Source organism: Euprymna scolopes, chromosome 44 (assembly GCF_053919585.1).
Source record: "Euprymna scolopes isolate OS-2025 chromosome 44, ASM5391958v1, whole genome shotgun sequence".
In the NCBI taxonomy this organism is placed as follows: domain Eukaryota; kingdom Metazoa; phylum Mollusca; class Cephalopoda; order Sepiida; family Sepiolidae; genus Euprymna; species Euprymna scolopes.
Window position 1 is genome coordinate 51892335 of NC_136525.1, and position 19785 is coordinate 51912119.

The 19785-nt window shown below is 35.7% G+C and overlaps 1 protein-coding gene across 2 annotated transcripts in view; it reads left to right on the forward strand.

The window, feature by feature from the left end:
- The window catches only part of LOC145268839 (MAPK regulated corepressor interacting protein 2-like), a 74243-nt gene that overhangs the window by 50555 nt on the left and 3903 nt on the right, over window positions 1-19785 (forward strand). For both annotated transcript variants that reach the window (XM_080124506.1, XM_080124507.1), the window contains 4 exons: window positions 1756-1874; window positions 7061-7114; window positions 13618-13671; window positions 18063-18113. In XM_080124506.1, the coding sequence (XP_079980632.1) occupies window positions 1756-1874; window positions 7061-7114; window positions 13618-13671; window positions 18063-18113 (278 nt within the window). The remainder of the gene's footprint in view (window positions 1-1755; window positions 1875-7060; window positions 7115-13617; window positions 13672-18062; window positions 18114-19785) is intronic.

The following is a 19785-nucleotide window of genomic DNA, read 5'->3' on the forward strand; positions in this document are numbered from 1 at the left end:
TATTGAAGAACAATAAGTGAAGGAACTGATTTACCTTGTCACCGCTTTCGGTAGCAGACACGCCGGAAATTAGGAAGTACGTCAGCTGACTATAATCAAAAAAAAGAATTGACAACTAAAGTGATTTCACTACATCCCGGACAACGTGTGGAAGTTAGGGCATATTTTTCATACTAATAGTGAAGTCAAGTTAATTCAAGTAAAGGTCCGCTATCTGCTTGTGAATTATACTTATGTATGACTACAATCAATTAATTTGCATATGTCTTTGCTAGAGGTTACTCCATTAATTAACTATACATAATTGTTTTTAATTCAATGATTCTTTTGATTTCAATAATCTCTATTATATAAAAGGGACTTTATGTGCATCTGTGTGCATGAGTGCGCTCCCTATGGACTCTGAAATGGCTGGACTGATTTTTATGAAATTTCACACGAAGTTACTCTGTGTCTGGCAGTGTTCTTAGATAGGTTTTGTATTGGAATGTCTTTGATAAGTATCGATAAGTCTCCAAAAAATTCCCATGAAAGAAGGAACATATGATTTTGACCAAAGTTACACGTTACGCAACCTCATATCAGAAGTGCATTTGAGAAGTTTTATTACCGCACAAGCAGAAAGGCCTGGCACATAAAATCAACAGAGGCACGTTCAAAATGAATGTTTTGGTTTAAAGCACAATTGAATAATGACACTTGACTTTTGTATTTTAAACTTTAATTCAAGCTGTTATACATAAAATTTTTATAAAATCAACAATCGGTTCTCTACAGTGCAATATAGACTACAATGTATGGTGGATTAAGTCACTGCGGGGAGGCATATGAAGCCCCCCCCCCCACGGGTACACCATGATGGGTCCCTAACTAGAGCAGGTAATCAATAGATATGAATTTGAGGTAAATTTTCAGATTAGGTCCACCTCCACAATTTTCTTTTAAATGATGACTTATATACGTTTTCGACCATGCTGAATACGAAAATCGCATTGAAATTTTGTAGAAATAAGTAGTTATCGAGATATAAAAAGTTGTATTATACATTGTATTCTTTGGCGGACATCTTTTTTACGCGCGTGCGCACCATAAACAAATCTACTCATCTATGACTGACACTGCACGCGCGTAAAAAAGATGGCCGCCAAAGAATACAATGCATAATACAACTTTTTATATCTCAATAACTATTTATTTCTGCAAAATCTCATGCGATTTTTGTATTCAGCATAGTCAAAAACCTATAAAAGGTGTCATTTAAAAGAAAATTGTGGAGGGGGACCTAATCTGAAAACATAGCGAATTTGAAAACTGGTCGATTTCACTCATTTCAATGAAAATAAAAACATGGGAAGGTGAAACATTCATTGATTATCATTCAATTCCGGGCAACATCAGGTTTCCTTGCTAGTATTAAATAGTTTTGGGCAATCATGCGGTATGGTTAACAAAGCAATTAATTGAAAACAAATAATTTTAACCAATTCTTAAAGAATAAAAATATTTCACTTTTTTTGTGATATGATTTTTTTTTTTTTGTATGTCCAGTTAAAACTTGAAAAATACACAACAAGCAGCCACAAAATTGACATTTTTTATTAAACTATTTTAAAAAATATTCTTTTTATGTGATATGTGATTTTGTTTTTCTTCTAAAAGACTTTCATTTCTTGCAAACTGTAAAATCAATTAAGTTTGTTTTTTTATTTTGTTTTTCTATCATATTTTTTTTTTTTTTTTGTGAAACCTTAACAGCTCACCAAAGTCAGTGTTTAACGGCAAACGGACGGTCAGTGTACATCGGCCAAACAGTTGTTACTCGTCAGATCTACATTCTCCGCAACACGAGGAGATTGTCAAATACTTAACAGATGGTAAGTAATGCACGGCTTTACATTGCGACTGAAACAGTTCGCATTTGCGAGTGATTTTTCAAAGTGTCGACTAGAAATAATGAAACGCTTATCTTTTGGCGATTGTATTTCTTTCACTGACAATCTTCTAAAGCTCACTACGGAATGAAAAATATCTTTTCAACTTTTTTTTTTTTTTTTTTTCTAAATAAAACGAACAAAGTTAAATTATTTAAACAACAAAAGTTGAATAGAACAATATACTTTTTTTTTTTTAATGAAGGATGTTTAAAAAAATATCTGAAGAAATAAGAATGTTTAACCCTTCAAGTATCAACATAAAATTTGTTGTATATTTAGAATTAGAATTACACTTATTAAAAAAACACACAGAAAAATCTTTATTATGTACATACTTGTCACAGAATGAAGATGTCATATTCTAAAAATCATGTGGTTTTGGCTAGTAACGTTTCTATTTGACTAGTAAGCAAAAATATTTAGTTGTCAAAGGTCAACTAAAGATAAATTTGTCCGTAGAGCCCTGTAATACCACATTTACGACATTGACCTTTACTCCTGATCTTAAATGGAACACGTACATCAAATCTGTTGCCAGGGCCACTGGAGAAATAGTCGGATCCTTCTATCGATCCAGTAGATATCTCACTGCTGATGCAATTCTCTATCTATATAAGAGCCAGGTACGTCCAAGGATGGAATACTGTTGCCACATCTGGGCAGGAGCAACTAGAAAGGACTTGTCCTGCCTTGATAGAGTTCAAAATAGACTTCGTAGCCTTGTAGGAGATGTCCTTTTCTCTTCGCTGCAACCTCTATCTCACAGAAGAGATGTTGCGAGTTTGTCTCTGCTTTATCGTTATTTTCATGGAAAGTGTTCGACTGAGCTTCAATCTATTGTCCCCCCTCGCCAAACTTTCACAAGAAACACTCGTCAAGCTGAAAACACTATCAATAATTCCCCCCACTCTTTATCTGTGTCTAAACCTAAATGTAGATTCCATGAACAAAGCTTCTTTCTTAGAACTGCACATCTGTGGAATTGTCTTCCGTTTTCCTGCTTTCCAGCTGACTACAATATGGTTGTCTTCAAGTTTAACGTAAACAAGTTCTTGATGAGTCGTTCCACTTAAGTTAACAAATTTACCAAATTTCCATTACTAATGATTACTATATTATCCAATTTCTACTGTACACTCTTTAACCCTTATCCTCGAGTGATCTCTGGGCCTTGATAAGTGGTTATGCCCATGTAAAAAAATTAAATCAACATTTCTATATTGACGTTATTCTTGCGTTGCCTACGCACAGTTTCAACATTTCAAAACACAACCGCTGACATACAACGCGCGGCTCTTTAAAAACAGACTTTTTTTTCTCCAACTTTACAACATGGCAACGAAGAAAAGAAAAGAAAAAAACAGAGAAAATAATATACTGAGGATGGAGTATACCTCTGAAATATATTTGTGATAAATTTCAAACAAGTAAAATATTTGTTTATTTTCCTAATATTACGTTGTGATTTGGTTTTCAAGCGCACTTGATGAGTATTTTATTTTATTCAAATTAAATAAACGTTTCCATATGGAAATCACACCCTTGACGCTTAAAAATATTTTAATTAATGCAGATTTTGTATTTATTATTACAGAGCCAATTCTCTATTGAATATTATATTGTACCTAATATGAAGTAGTGATTTAAAAAGATTAAAAAAAAAAAAAAGAAGAAAAAATTAAAATGGAATATGTATCGAAAATTTCATGAAAATCTGACCATTAGTCCATTACTAATGATTACTTTATTGTCCAACTACTGTACACTCTTAACCCTTATCCTCGAGTGGTCTCTGGGCCTTAATAAGTGGTTATGCCTATGTAAAAAAAAAAAAAATGTAAGGTACACAGCCAATACTGTGTTAATAGCATAATCCAAAGAGACCCTCCAGCACGTATTCAAAATGCTAAATTTCCCAATGACAATGCTGGCAGAAAGATGTATAAAGATGCAGAAAGATGTATAAAGATGCAGAAAGATGTATAAAGATGCAGAAAGATGTATAAAGATGCAGAAAGACCTCTACCATGTGTTTTATTGATTTCTCAAAAGCCTTTGATAAAGTAAGACCTGAAGACCTATTCAAAATGCTAAATAAACTAAACATTGATGGGAAAGACCTTAGGATTCTGAGCAATCTCTATTGGAGACAAAAAGGCGACAGTTAGAACCGATGGAAAGTTAGGTGTATCAGAATTTTTGTAGGAATTTTTTACAACCCCTAACATGAAACTGCGAATAAAAAATAAAAACCTCGTAATTTCTCTTTTAAAAGTGGGTTGTTTATTTTCTTTATGGATTATACTTCCAAAATAAACTATTAAAGTTGTTTTAAAAGTAATAGAAATATTTTTTTTTTTTTTTTAAAAAACAGTAATGAAATTATTTGAATTTTACGATCTCAGTATCTTTCAATTTTTAAACTTTAAAAATCTATCGAAATTTTTCTATTGATTCAATTTTTACGATATTTTCAGGGTCAATGTGAAATTTTATGCTCTTTCCAATAAATCTAATATAATCTTTTAGACAAACTTTTTTTTTTTTTTTTTTAATTCACGCCCCCCCCCCCCCCCCATTTTCAAGTGTCTATTAAAAAGTAAATAATTAATTTACTCACCAAAGTTTTATATATCACAAATTGAAGATAAAAGATAAATAAATAATATATTCAAATTTAAAAGGCGACAGTTAGAATCGATGGAGAGCAGAGTGAGGAAACATTAATAATAATAAGTGTTTGCCAAGTGTGTGTGTTTTGTTACCAGATTTATTCGATTTCTATAACGAAAACATATTGAGAAAAATTGAGGACATCAAAGATATAAGTTTGGGTGGACACAACAGTTACCATCTAAGTTCTGGAGGTCTGAATAGAGCTGAAAGAGAGAAACAGATCAAATATCAAGGTCTCATGTATGATATGAAAAGAAATTGGAATCTTAGGGAGATATCAATCATACCAGTTATTATAGGTGCTAAAGGGCTTATGAAGAAGAACCTGAAGTCCTATCTAACTAATATTCCTGGTGAACCAAGTGCAAAAGAGATCCAGACAATTGCACTTAAGGGAACAGCGAGGATACTAAAAAGAGCTCTCGGTTGGTTTCAATAAAAAGCAGGGCAATGTTGGAAGCTGGTTTGGCTGTTCCATACCCAGCATTACAATCTTCAATGGAAGAAAATTAAAAAAAAAAAAAAAAAAAAGTGTGCAGACGACGCTGAGTTAATAGCACAATCCGAAGATACCCTCCAACACATGCTTGAAACTGTAGTGGAAGCAAGTGAAAGTAAAAGACTTGCTTTAAACATCTCAAAAACGGTAAGCATGGCATTATCCAAGAACACCCGAGCTCCAACATGCAAGCTGCAGTGTCGCAATGTACCAGTTAAATAAGTTGATAAATTCAAATATCTAGGCTACTGGATCACATCTGGTGGAAGGTGCACTACTGAAATACAAAATCGCCTTCCACAGACTGTCATCAATCATGACCAACAGAAACATTGAAATAGACACCAAATCTAGAAGTGTAAGCTATGTTTAGTTTCAGAACAGTTTCAGATGGTTCGTTGTTCTAAACAAGTTTTGAGAGGTGACTGGTTTGCAGTAGACAGAACAGTTTCCGATGGTTCGTTGTTACACACAAGTCCTGAGAGGTGACTGGTTTGCAGTAGACAGTTCCACAGAACAAAATATTCTTACGGTGCCGAGACGGAAAAAAACATGTGAAATTGCTACAGAAAAGGTTTAATATTTATGGAGCAATTCTGGTTTCTGATTGGTTGGTAGCAGAACATGAATTAATTCGATTCGTCAGTTCCTAGCAGCATCGTTTATAAATAGAATCGTCCGACTGTGTGGGATCATACCCCATTCTTTGTCCAAAATATTGCAGCACCAAATTCAGAAACGTATGTATGGTGTGTTTTTTTTTTTTTTTATACGGTTGTGAGTGCTGGACAATCGCCAACACAAAAAGAAAAGCAACTGAAACTTGGTTCCTTGGGAGAATTTTGAAGATATCCTGAACAGAAAAAAAAATTACAATCCAGAAATGATTAGAAATGGCAAACACAGTAAAATACTGACAGAAATCCACCATATATGTCGCTGTGATAGTTATTGGGTAGATTAGATTTCTGTTAGAATTTTGTTTATTTATAGAGTTTTGAGCCAGTATTGACACTCTTCGAAGATGGCGTGTTCTCGTCCGCCATGTTAATTATCAGTTTAACTTACCAACTCTAACATTGCTTGTTTTTTAAACCGAATAAATTCTTACATTTCTTTTAAAACACACAAAACTTATCCAGGTAGGTAGAAGAGTAACTTATCTTGCCTTTGGTAATATTTATTTGTTATATATCGGAATTTTTTTAATCCTTTTTTTTGTTGGCTTCTCTGCTAAATGCTCGAAATAACTTTTTTACATGAAACCTTATAACGTCTGCTATTTCAATGTTGAATGCCCAAATTCATAAGCCCGTCATGCTTTCTTTCTTCTCGCACAGGATTGAACGATAAAATTGTCGCCCTAGAAAAGACGACATGATTCCATTTCCCTTTGATGAAAACCGATTTCTTTTTCTTTCTTTTTCTTTTTTTTTCTTTTTTTTCTTTTTTTCTCTATTTTTCTTTTTTTTCCTTTTTTTTCTTTTTCCTTTTTTTTCTTTTTTTTCTTTTTCCTTTTTTTTCTTTTTTTTCTTTTTCCTTTTTTTCTTTTTTTTCTTTTTCCTTTTTTTCTTTTTTTTCTTTTTCCTTTTTTTCTTTTTCCTTTTTTTCTTTTTCCTTTTTTTCTTTTTCCTTTTTTTCTTTTTCCTTTTTTTCTTTTTCCTTTTTTTCTTTTTCCTTTTTTTTCTTTTTCCTTTTTTTCTTTTTCTTTTTCCTTTTTTTCTTTTTTCTTTTTTCTTTTTTCTTTTTTTCTTTTTTCTTTTTTTCTTTTCTTTTTTTCTTTTTTTCTTTTTTTTTCTTTTTTTTCTTTTTCTTTTTTTTTCTTTCTTTTTTGTTATTGCAGACCATCTACTAGTTGGCCAGTTATGTATAAATCCCAAGAACGATGGGAACCTTCTGGCTTTCTTTCTTCAATAAATTAATTTCCGCCTTTTCTCTTTTTACTCCACAGCTTGGAACAGAGTCACTCATGATATGGAAAGTCGACATCCACGCGACAACAAGGGTAAGTTCTATAATCCTCTTTTCTATTTCGTTTATTTTGAAAATCAGATGTTTCACTCTACCAACTAGGTACCAGTCCTCGGCATGCGTTATAAAGTCAGCATCAATGAAAATAAAACTTTATTTTGGGATACCTTACAGGGTAGAACGATAAAATTGTCATCTTAGAAAAGACAACATGATTCCATTTCCGTTTGATGAAAACCTTTTTTTTTTTTTTTTTGGGATCCTCTACTAATTGGCCAGTGGCGTACAAATCCTGAGCGATAGGAGTCTTCTATCATGTCTGAAAGTGACACAGTGTTCAATGAGCAAGATCGGAGATGCGCCACTGTACAACTCATGCTCTTTACTAATCCAAGTTATGACAACAGGACCATTGCCAGCACCCTCAAAATGCATCGCTGGATTGCCACGAATAATATGGACATGCCCGGGTGATGAAAACAAAGTTTTCAGCCATGGTTATGATCTTTGGTGTGGTTTCAAGTGAGAGACATATCATGCCACCTCACATTTTCGAAGTTGGCTTGAAAGTCAACACCAAAGTGTACCTGGATGTGCAATCAGGTGGCTGCTGGAAGACCCTGGGTATGGCAGCAGGACTAAGCGCCAGCCCACAAGTTCAAAGATGCGTAGGCTCGGCTTCAGAAAGAGTGCTGCAACTTTGCACCCTTCTCTCCCTGGACCCCCCCCCCCACCACCACCACCACCATTCCCCCAACCTGAATCTGCTCGACTACTTCGTTTGGTCATATTTCGAGAATATCACCAACATAACTTCCCACAACACCAAAGCCAGCCTGATTGCTGCCATCTGCCAAGTATTCGCCAAGCTCCCGCTGGCGCTTGTGGAAAAGGCATGCTTCCAGTTCCGGACCAGTATCAAGGCAGTGATTAAGGCTGAAGGCAACTACATTGAATAAATGTCAGCTCTACTACATAATCAAGTTACCTGAATTGTGTGTGTATATATATATATATATATATATATATATATATATATATATATACTAGTACATCGCTTAGCATTGCCCAGTTGTAAAATATGCTTAAAGATTTAAGAAAATTTATGCAGATTTTGTATTTATTATTATAGACCCAATTCTCTATTGATTATTATATTGTACCCAATATATAATAATGATTTCAAATTGGTGTGTATGGCTGTCACCCCAGGAGGAAGCCTGGGATGACAGCCATACACAAGAAAGCTCGCAAACAGTTTGCTGAAGACAATGTCAACAAAAGCCCATAGATTATTGGAGCATGTCCTATGGTCTGATGAGACGAAAATTAATTTGTTTGGTTTTGATGGCCTTAAGCATGTGCGGTGGCGACCAAGTGAGAAGTACAAAGATAGGTGTGTCATGCCTACAGTCAAGCATGGTGGTGGGAATGTCATGGTCTGGGGTCTGCATCAGTGCAGCAGGTATTTGAGAGTTACATTTCATTGAGGAAAACATGAACTCCGACATGTACTGTCAAATACTGCAGCAGAGCATGATCCCCTCCCTCCAGAAATTGGGTTCCAGCATCACAATGACTCAAAACACATCCAAGACAACCACTACTTTACTGGAGATGCTGAGGGTATAGGTGATGGACTGGCCAAGCATCTCTCTAGACCAGTGTTTCCCAACCTATTTTTGGGCCATGCCTCACCTAGGCATTTCTAAAATCCTGATGCCTCCCCCTTTGTGATATTTAATTTTTGTTATTAAAAATTCCTGTTATTCAGTGAAGTAAGCTTAAAAGGCCATTAACTTGTATCTAAACAACGTTCCAAAGGACATGGCATCAATGAAAGAGAAAAATTTTAAAACGAAAGGACATTTAAATAAAGTTTTAAATGTAAAACATATGATAGAGAACTGAGATGCGAAAATATCAAATTTTTTTCACTGTTAATATAATAATAGTAATAATAATAATGAAAAAAATAACTCATTCTTGAATTGCCCTATAGTTTTTCATATAGTAAGCCCAAGGGTGCACGTCCTGCCCATGCCTCACCAAAATATTGCCATGCCTCACCGGTGGGGCATGCGCCCCACGTTGGGAATGACTGCTCTAGACTTAAACCCAATAGAACATTTTTGGGGCATCCTCAAGCAGAAAGTTGAGGTGCACAAAAGTCTCAAATATCTGCCGGCTCCGCGACATCGTAATTGAAGAGTGGAAGAGCATTCCAGTGGCTACATGTGAAGCTCTGGTAAATTCCATGCCCAGGAGAGTAAAGACAGTTTTTGATAATGATGGTGGCCACACAAAATATTGAGAGTTGACATGTTGTATGTTAATATTGACAAATTTTCGTAAGGGGTGTACTCACTATTGTTGTCAGGGATTTAGCTTTTAATGGTTATATTTTGAGGGGAAAATAAATTAATTGTTATATATGCTGTAGGCTGACTACTTTTCATTGTGTCAAAAAATCATTTTTTCAGTGGTGTCTCATATCTCACTGCTGAGGCAATTCTCTATCTATATAAGAGCCAGCTACGTCCAAGGATGGAATACTGTTGCCACATATGGGCAGGAGCTGCTAGAAAGGACTTGTCCTGCCTTGATAGGGTGCAAAATAGACTTCGTGGCCTGGTGGGAGATGTTCTTTTCTCTTCGCTGCAACCTCTATCTCACAGAAGAGATGTTGCAAGTTTGTCTCTGCTTTATCGTTATTTTCATGGAAAGTGTTTGACTGAGCTTCAATCTATGATCCCCCTCATTGCCAAACTTTCACAAGAGACACTTGTATAGCTGAAAACACTATCAATAATTCCCCCCCACTCTTTATCTGTGCCTAAACCTAAACATAGATTCCATGATCAAAGCTTCTTTCTTAGAACTGCACACCTGTGGAATCGTCTTCCGTTTTCCTGCTTTCCAGCCGTCTATAATATGGTTGTCTTCAAGTCCAACGTGAACAAGTTTCTGATGAGCCGTTCTACTTAAGTTAACAAATTTACCGAACTTCCATTACTATCGATTACTATATTGTCCTTTTGACTACTGTACACTCTTTAACCCTTATCCTTGAGTGGCCTATCGGCCTTGATAAGTGGTGACGCCTATGTAAAAAAAAAAAAAAAAACCCGGTTATACGGTCCTTTTGAAATTTTTATCTCTATTTTTCTCGTTATGTACTGAATATTTGTTAATGAAACCTATATGAAATATGTTCCTTATTAAATTTTGAAGAAGTTTAAGAAAATTTAATCTAAAAAAGTTATTTTAAAGTTTTTGTTAAAAAAATTCAGATTTTCTCATTATTCAGACCTGTATTACAAAGAGGGGGTTGAAAAAATGAGTTGTGTTGTGAGGAGAAATACAAAGTGAAATAGAGAGAAGGAGAGTTTTAAAATATAATCTTAAAAAGATAAGATACGAGTTAGAAAAACATTTCATCCAAGGCATGAAAATTGCTAAACAAAACGTTTTTACTATAGGCCTTAAAAATAAAGGTACAAGATTCAATTTGAAATTTATTCATCTTCAAAGTGCACTTTTATAAATTTTACAAAGTAAGGTATAAAAATTTAGTTTAAAGTGTATCAAAAAATTACCTTGGATTTATTTTATGTAATGTACATTTTGTTGCAATTTAAAAACATCTACCAACTATAGATATGAAATTTTCAATTACAATTTAAAAACATCTATCAATTATAGATATAAAATTTTCAATTACAATTTAAAAACATCTATCAACTATAGATATGAAATTTTCAATTACAATTTAAAAACATCTAGCAACTATAGATATAAAATTTTCAATGCTCAATGATTTTTTTTTTAAAAGTGCAACAGAACGTACATTACATAAAAATATTGAAGATGAATAAATTTCAAATTAAATCTTGTACCTTCATCTTTAAAGCCTATAGTAAAAACATTTTGTTTAACAATTTTCATGCCTTGGATGAAATGCTTTTCTAACTTGTGTGTGTATATATATATATATATATATATATATATAAAGAGAAAGAGAATTTTTTTCTTTTTTTTTTTCTTTTTTTTTTTCTTTTTTTTTTTTTCTTTTTTTTTTTCCTTTTTTACGAAGGAATCGCCACTTATCAGGGCCCAGAGGCCACTCGAGGATGAGGGCTAAAGAGTGTACATTGGCTAAAACGACAAAGCCTATAGTAAAAACATTTTGTTTAACAATTTTCATGCCTTGGATGAAATGCTTTTCTAACTTGTATATATATATATATATATATAAAGAGAGAGTGAATTTTTCTTTTTTCTTCTTTTTTTACAAAGGAATCACCACGTATCAAGGCCTAGAGGCCACTCGAGGATGAGAGCTAAAGAGTGTGCATTGGATAAAAGGACAATATCATAGTAATCATTAGAAGTGTCATTATGGTAAATTCGATTACTTAAGGGGAACGGCTCATCAAGAACTTGTTTACATTGGACTTGAGGTCCTGGATATGATCTTAAACTATATCCGATGGTGAGGCCCCAGCTTGCGGGCTTTGGGGAGTGTGGAGCCACCCTTTAATTGCCATTGCTCCCAGATCCACTCTGACCCGGACTGGTAGTACCTGTTAGGGTCCCAACTATGGGTTAAATAGAAACTGACTTAAAAAAACAAATATACTCTATTAAAAAATTATTCTTCAAAATCACTGGATTCAACATTAAATAACCTGAAAAGGTGGATATGCCGTAAAACAAAAACAACCAACCAACCAACCAACATTGGACTTGAAGACGACCATATTCTAGTCAAGTGGAATGTAGGCAAACAGAAGAGAGTTCCACAGGTGTGCAGTTCTTAGAAAGAAGCTTTGTTCATGGAATCTATGTTTAGGTTTAGGCACAAATAAAGAGTGGGGGAAATTATTGATAGTGGTTTCAGAAAAACGAGTGTTTCTGATGAATATTATGGAAGGTAGTATAAGGTCTTCCTAGCAGCCCAGATGTGACAACAATACTCCGTCCTTGGACGTACCTGGCTCTTATAGAAGTAGAGCATTGCATCAGCAGTGAGATATCTACTGGATCAATAGAAGGATCCCATCATTTTTCCAGCAACCTTGGAAACGGATTTGATGTACGTATTCCATTTTAGATCAGGAGTAAAGGTCAAGCCCAGAAGCTTGTCAAAACATGGAGCCTCCCCAAGATGAGAGCCATTCATTTCAGTTGATGCCAGATGGGGATCAGAACGTTGATGATGCAAAGATAGAAGCTTGGTTTTTGATGCATTAAGAGTAACCAGCCACTTTTTCCCCCATTGTACCACATGGTTTCAGATGCATTATTGAATACTTTATCAAAATGATTGGAATCGGCATTGAAAAGCCTGAAAATGCTTTAAAGCAAAACAACCAACCTCTGAATTGTCTCATCTGTTCACTGCTTCCTTTGTTCCAGCTCTTTTGACTCATTGGTCTAGTGGTCTTCATTGTTGTTTTGATACTGCATTTTAATACACCTTCTTGTTCTCTTTCTGTTGACTGTTTTCCTCTTAGCCTTATGTTACATAAGGGAGGGAGAAAAAGAGGATTTGGACTTGGACACTTTACTTGAGGGATACTGGTACCCTGGTGATGACGTGTCCATTTTACTAATGAAGAGAAGAAGTTTACGACGATGAGAGAGAGAGATATTACAAGTGTTAAGAGACAAGAGAACGGGACCCAAGATCCCTTAAACCGTTTGTCTAGTGGTTAGGACACTTGTTGTGGATTTATGTGTTTGAATTAAAGAAGATTCATACCTGGTCCGCTGCTCTGGGAGAGTCTTCATCTGGGTGGAGCTCTCTTGCTGTTTTCGCCGGAATACACAAGATGAAGACAAATGTTGGGTTTTCAACCTTTTATTCTCCCAGGCATGATCTGCAGATGCCGCCATCGATGGTCTCCACTGTGGATACCTACCACGTCCCACGTCTGGGGCGCGCATCTCCCTCCTTACTTAGGAGAGAACCATTTTAGACTTCTGCTCGGCTCGGCATTTTCTGAGAGACTCAACGTTTCACCAACCTTGCCACGTAGCATCATATGACATCCGGTTAGATGAAACGTCACTTCCTGCAACGTGGATTAACTACAAAAATATCTCTCTGACCTCCTCCCACCCTCTCCCTCTCTCGATCTACTATCTAATAGAGACACAGAGAGAGAAAATAGAGAGAGTATGAAAGAGCCAGAGAGAGAGGAGAGATGCTCTTTAACATTTAGACTTTTCAAGACTGAGATCACTAGGCGCCTCTTGTCTTTGCAATAATCATCTTACATCACATGGCTTCATGCCTTGTCTGGATTCATAGTTCAATAGAAAACAAGCCGAGCATGCGAGGTCCCCCTCTACAAGTGAAAAATTTACTTTCACCATGACTAATGTTTGTGCAAAAAAATTTTTTTTAATCCAAGGCATGGTTATTGAGAAAAGTGCGAACAAATGAATTACTAGGCCCAGTCCCTCGTTTGTTGAATCTGTGAATAAATGATGAACGCTAAATCCGTTTTTTTTTTAAATCTTTTTCAGCTTGGAGCAGAGTCACCCACGATATGGATAACCGACATTCTCGAGTCCACAAGGGTCAGTTTGGCTTGACTTTTTATTAAATAAAAAAAAAAAACTAGCAGGGAGACCTGACGTTGGTCAGAACTTAATGAGGAAAACTTTTTTTTTTTTTTCACGATGCTTGTGAGAATATATTCTTTTTAAATACTTATATTTCGAACGGAATTCTTTATTTACTTCACGGGGGTAGCATGATCTTGTTCTGTCAGCCATGACTGGATAAACGTCCTAAGTAATTTGCAATTGTATTTTTCCGGTTGCCCACACTGAGAATTGAACCTTCAACCAATTATCACTTTTATAATTGATTTTTCCAACTATTCTAACCTTGCGGACCCCTGGTGCAGTCATCAGAATACTTGGAAAAACTAATTGTAAAAGTGATATTCTCCTGAAGGTGTGGGGTTCAATTCTCAGTGAATTCTCTAATCAGAAAAATACACTTGCGAATTACTTAGGACCTCTATCCAGTCATGGCTGAGAGAACAAGAACATGCTACTTCCGGGAAGTAAATAAAGGGTTCCATTCGAAATTCCGTCCAAATTTCCGAGTTTGACAGAAACATTCAAAAGTTTGACAAGATACACTTGAAGAAGGTCGGAAGTTACATCGACCGAAGCGTTGTGAAAACGACACTCAGGATGAGGATAGTAGTCCGAAGATTACAAATAATACAAATAACCAATTCTCATCTCAAAATTCAGAAACGTAAGCCCACATCCCTCTTGTTTCGTCCTTTGATATAGTCGAAATATTACCCCTATGCAACGTGATATTATATTTGCATCCTTCAGTCTTGAAAGACTATGGAGTTGTTTTGTCCACCACACAAGCAGAAAGGCCGGGCATATAAAATCAACAGTAGGTTCTTTGCTATGACAAAGGCATGTTCGATATGAATCTTTCTGTTTAGAGCGCAGTTGAACCATGATACTTGACTTTTGCATTTTAAACTTAATTCAAACCATCTATATATATAAAAGCGAAAATGTATGTATGTATGTATGTATGTACGCTTTTCCTCGATGTCCACAAAAGGCTTCTTTCAGAGAAGCGCTTGCTCGGTTCACAACTTCTTAAAACTTGTTATATCATCTATAAATTGAGTTACCCACGGAGCTCGCCTGTCTATTTAATTTTATTGACTTTCAAACGTTAATTATTCCACATTTCCTGCATCGGCACGCGTTACATTCGGTTTTCGGTATAAAAAAAAGCGAAACTCAACTCTAATCACAGGCCGAAAGCCAGTTTTCTCAAGAGAGCTAAGTAACGTTTGTTCAATGTCGACTTCGTCATATCAGACTGTAGCTTTTATTTCGCTCCTCCTAATAAACAGAGAGCGGGTTTTTAAAAACAAACAAACCGATTTATTCACCTCATTCAAAACTGTCCCGCACAAAATGCTTACTGCTGAATACCTATCGCAGTCACGTCAATCAAAAACGCGCACGTTTTTTTTTTTTTTAACACTTTACTATTTTCCAACTGCGCGTCGTGAAGGCTTTGTTTTTTTTTCACGGGCACCTGTTTTTTTTTCACATTTTTGGGGTTTTTTCACATACCCCGAAAAACACCTGGGCAACGCCGGGTACCCCTCGCTAGTCTATATATAAAAGCAAAAATGTGTGTGTGTTTGTTTGTGCGTGTATGCACTTTTTTTCGTATATTCGGCAAGGGCTTATTTCGGGGGGAGGGGGGTTACCATGTCTTAAAACTTTTTATATACTCCCTAGATTATGATATCTCTCGTTTTTAGAAAGGAGGTCGTCTCCATCTTTTATTTGAGCGATTTTTACACACTGTTTTCGCGCTATTTCTTACTCTCGCGTGTTTGTTTGGCTTTTCCGTAAAAAAGCAAAACTAAGTCCGTAGCAAATGGACGAGTGCCAGGGACATCCAGAAAGCAATGCGGGGGAAAACGCGTCACATCAGACAATTGCTATTCATTTGGACACTCCCCTTTTTATGGGGAGCTGGTTTTCCCCAACATCTTGAGGAAACAAAACAAATACACAGAAACTGGCTTGCAGCCAAAGTGTGGCGTGATGCTTGACCTCGTTAAATTTACGCACCTGTGTGAACTCATTCGCTTAAGTTTTTAATCATTTAATTTCAACCAATCTCACTTCCTCCACACAAACATCCGGGCAACACCGAGCACCCCTGCTAGTCTGTAATATAAAAGCAAAAATGTGTGTTAGTGTGTGCGTTTTTTTTGTTTTTTTTTTTGTATGTCCGGCAACGGCTTGAGGGGGGGGGGCGGTTACCACGTCTTACAACTTTTTATATACTCCCTAGATTATAATATCTCCGATTTACAATAAGTCGTCTCTATCTTTTATTTGAGCGACTTTTCTTTTATAAAATTCCCGCTGTTCTGTCTTCTCGACGTGTTTGTTTGTGTTTTTCGTATAAATAAAGTGGAAGTATTCAAAGAAATTGTGTTTGCCTGGCACTATTCACAGGGGACATCCAGAAAGCAATAAGCTTTGATCAGTGTAGGGGAAACCCATCATATCGGACAATTGCTATTCATTTGGACGCTCCCCTTTTTATGGGAGAGCTGGTTTTCCCCAACGTCTTGGGGAAACAAAGCAAATACGCAGAAACTGGCTTGCAGCCAAAGTTAAGTGCGGGATTGCATTCCTCTATGGTGTGATGTTTGACCTTGTTAAATTCACGCATCTGTCACTTAACTTTTTAATCGTTTAATTTCAACCATTCTCACATTCTCTGCCCTCTTAGCGTCGCGGTAAGATATCACATTTTTTTTTTTTTTTTTTTTTTTTTCACTTTCTTTTCCGCTTTCGCCTCAAGGCTTCGAATGCGAGCCTACCTGCCTACGAAAACTTTTTTTGTTTTTCCTACGCACACACACACACCCGGGCAATGCTGGGTACCACTGCTAGTTATATACAAAAATAATTTTATAAAATCAACTGTAGGTTCTCTACAGTGCAATGTGGACTAAATCACTGTGGAAAGGCATGTAAAGCTTCCTCCTGGTGCACCACGGTGAGTCCCCAACTAGAGCAGGCAATAAAATTATGGGTGGTTGAAGTATTCCTTGATCCTCATTTAATCCGGGGCAACGTCAGGTCTCCCTACTAGTACTACATAATTATTATGTAATAGTGTTTCTATAATTATTCATTTTTTTTTTTTTTTTGTTTGTTTACAAGTGAGTCACCACTTATCAAGGCCCGAGGGCCACTCGAGGATAAGGGTTAATGACTGTAGGGTGGTAGCGTAGTAATCATTAATTGTGTAAGTTAAGTAGAATTTTATTATTTAAGGAGATGGTTTAACAAGAACTTGTTTACATTAGACTTGAAAGCTATGATATTGTAGTTGGTCGGAAAGTCGGCCAGCAGAACAGTGTTCCACAGGCAGGCAGTTCTAGGAAAGAAACTTTGTTCATGGAATCTGTGTTTAGAATTAGGCACAGATAGAGAGTAGAGGAAATTGTTGATAGTGATTGTAGCTAGTCAGGTGGGGTTTTTTTTGTGAAAGTTTGAGCTTTAGATTGGAGCTAAGTCGAGCACTTTCCATGAAAATAACGATAGAGCAGAGATAGGCTTGTAACGTCTCTTCTGTGAGAAAGAGGTTGCAGGGAAGATAAAAGAGCATCACCTACTAGTGTAACAATGCGTGTGATAAAATCAGCAGCAGCCAAAGGATAGCTGGCTATCGAAAATATTAGAAGCCGCAGCTATTAAAGCACATATGCAAATGTAAGTGTGGTCGAGAGAAGCAAAGTGCATGGCAGGGAAGATGGACGTGTGAATATCAAGAAAGAAAGCACTGGCGTGAGGGGAGAAGCAAATTGCGTGTCAGGTAAAAAGGTTGGTGGTGACAGTGACTTTTAAAAAGCACGTGTGTGGAAAAAGATTTGGGAAATATAATAGAAATTTGTTGTTTTGGAAGAACTACAAAATAAATGCATTTCATTTGCGCTTTAAAAAAATGCCGATTCGTGTTTTTCTTTCTTTCCTTTGTTTGTTCCGTTGTTGTCGGTATTAGACAGAGTGTGGGTCCGAGAGGTTTGAGGTGTAACGACGCAGTTAAAAATTAACGGCCACGTGACACTAGGTTTTGAAGCCATTTTTGAACTCTATCAATGCAGGATTTGTTGATATTTAATTATTTATTTTTTTTATATTATCTTTTTTTCTCCCGCCACCCACCCTCCGTTTTGTCCGGTAATATAGTTGAAAGAAGCTGAAATGTTGAACTACATTGCGTTGTTCCATGAATATTTTCGATAATTAGGAAAGAGATTAAAAGCAATTTAAAAAAGAAAAATACCTTGTGTTTTCCATTTCTTTTTTTTTTTTTTTTTGTAATATACACAATTGGTTCATCTCTCTCTTTCTCACTATATTTTTTTACCATTTTTTAGGTTCCACACCAACGTGGTACAAAGAAAAGAGTCCGAACCCACAGCTCGAGAGTAAGTTGATTTTACCATCATTTTTTTTTTGCGGTTGTGGGGGTGGGTAATGTCCGGAGGTCACGCTAGGATGAAGGTTAATACGTGTTAGGGAGATAATGAGTTTTAGGGTCAACCTAAGAAGAGAGTTATTTCTCATGGACAGAATAAGAGTGATTACTCTTGGTAAAGGGGAGTCGGCCATGACACTTTGTAAGGCAGACGACAGACACGCGATTTCAACTCGAGAGACTATGGTTGTTATAATGTCATGATTTCCGTCATACTTTTGCAGTTTATTAGAAAGTAAACTCCAAAGAAAGAATTCCCAACCGTTATGTTGTTCTCCTCGCAATTCTCAGTATCAAACCCCAGCGCACATCTTTCAGAACTTACTTCTGCCAAAGAGACACGACGCGCTCTCCGATACACAGACTTTTTATTTGAAAAACCAACTGCATCTCATTTGCATATTTCCCGTTATCATAAATATACTTGTGTGTATTTATTTATGCTTAATTTAATTCACCTGTCCATCTTTTTTTTTTAAAAATGGCATTGCCGAAGACAAGATTCAAGCAAGGGTGCAATGTCCACAAAGTTTTATAATTATGCAGATTATAATACAAATTCACTAAATGTGAAGCTTAGACTATGGCTAATATTTTTCAAAAACTGTATATTTAAAAAAAAAAAAAAAAAAAAAAAAAGATCATGACATGCTGAACGTATTGGAGTTAAAATCCGTTGAGTATTAACAGAAGTAATAGCAGAGTTTCGGTTGCTTGAAGCATTGTTAGAGAATAAAAGGTATTGTTAGAAGAACATGTTTTATACGGTTATTCAATCAGCTGAAATCTGGATTCCAAAAAATGTAAGCATGCCGTGAAGAAAAAGAACAAGAAAAGATGATATTACTTCTAAGATGGTATTGCAAACTTATGCGCAATGCACCAAACGGCTGACTTAATTGGCAATAATCATTACGTCATCTTCGCTCAGAAATCTGCACAAATGCAAATAGAGAGCTCCACCAGCAAAGATGTGCCACTCAGCTCTCTCCCATCAAATGAAAAACAATGAGAAAAATGATACGAAACTGATATTCCTGCAGTTATTTTTTTTTTTATAATTTATCTTTTTAAAATTATTTCTGGCGATTTACTGCTTTAGAAAACGGATAAACCTCACAATCTACGTATGGCATAACATTTTTATTAAAGTACATCTTGCCTCTTCTACCTAACTCGCACTTTGTTTATTTTTTAATCGACCTTTAGCGATTTTCATTGATATTTACTGTGACAGCGAATTCATAGTGAGCAAACGGATGAACGGAAATTTTCTTCTTTTAATATATATATATATATATATATATAGAGAGAGAGAGAGATATATATAGTGGATAACTATATTATATTTTAAAAATAAAAATAATATATATACTGCTCCCCATGTGGGGGTACCAAATTGGTTAAAGGGAAAATTATTCCCAATTCGCATTTAGGTAAAAATGCACTTTCGTAAATAATTGAATCCGTTCCAAACATATCATTAAAACCAAAACAAAAAACATCTATATATATATATATATATATATTTTTTTTTACAAGGTGGTCACCACTTATCAAGGCCCGGAAGCCACTTGCGGTTAAGAGTTATTGCATGTACAGTACGTTAGTGTTGAGATTTG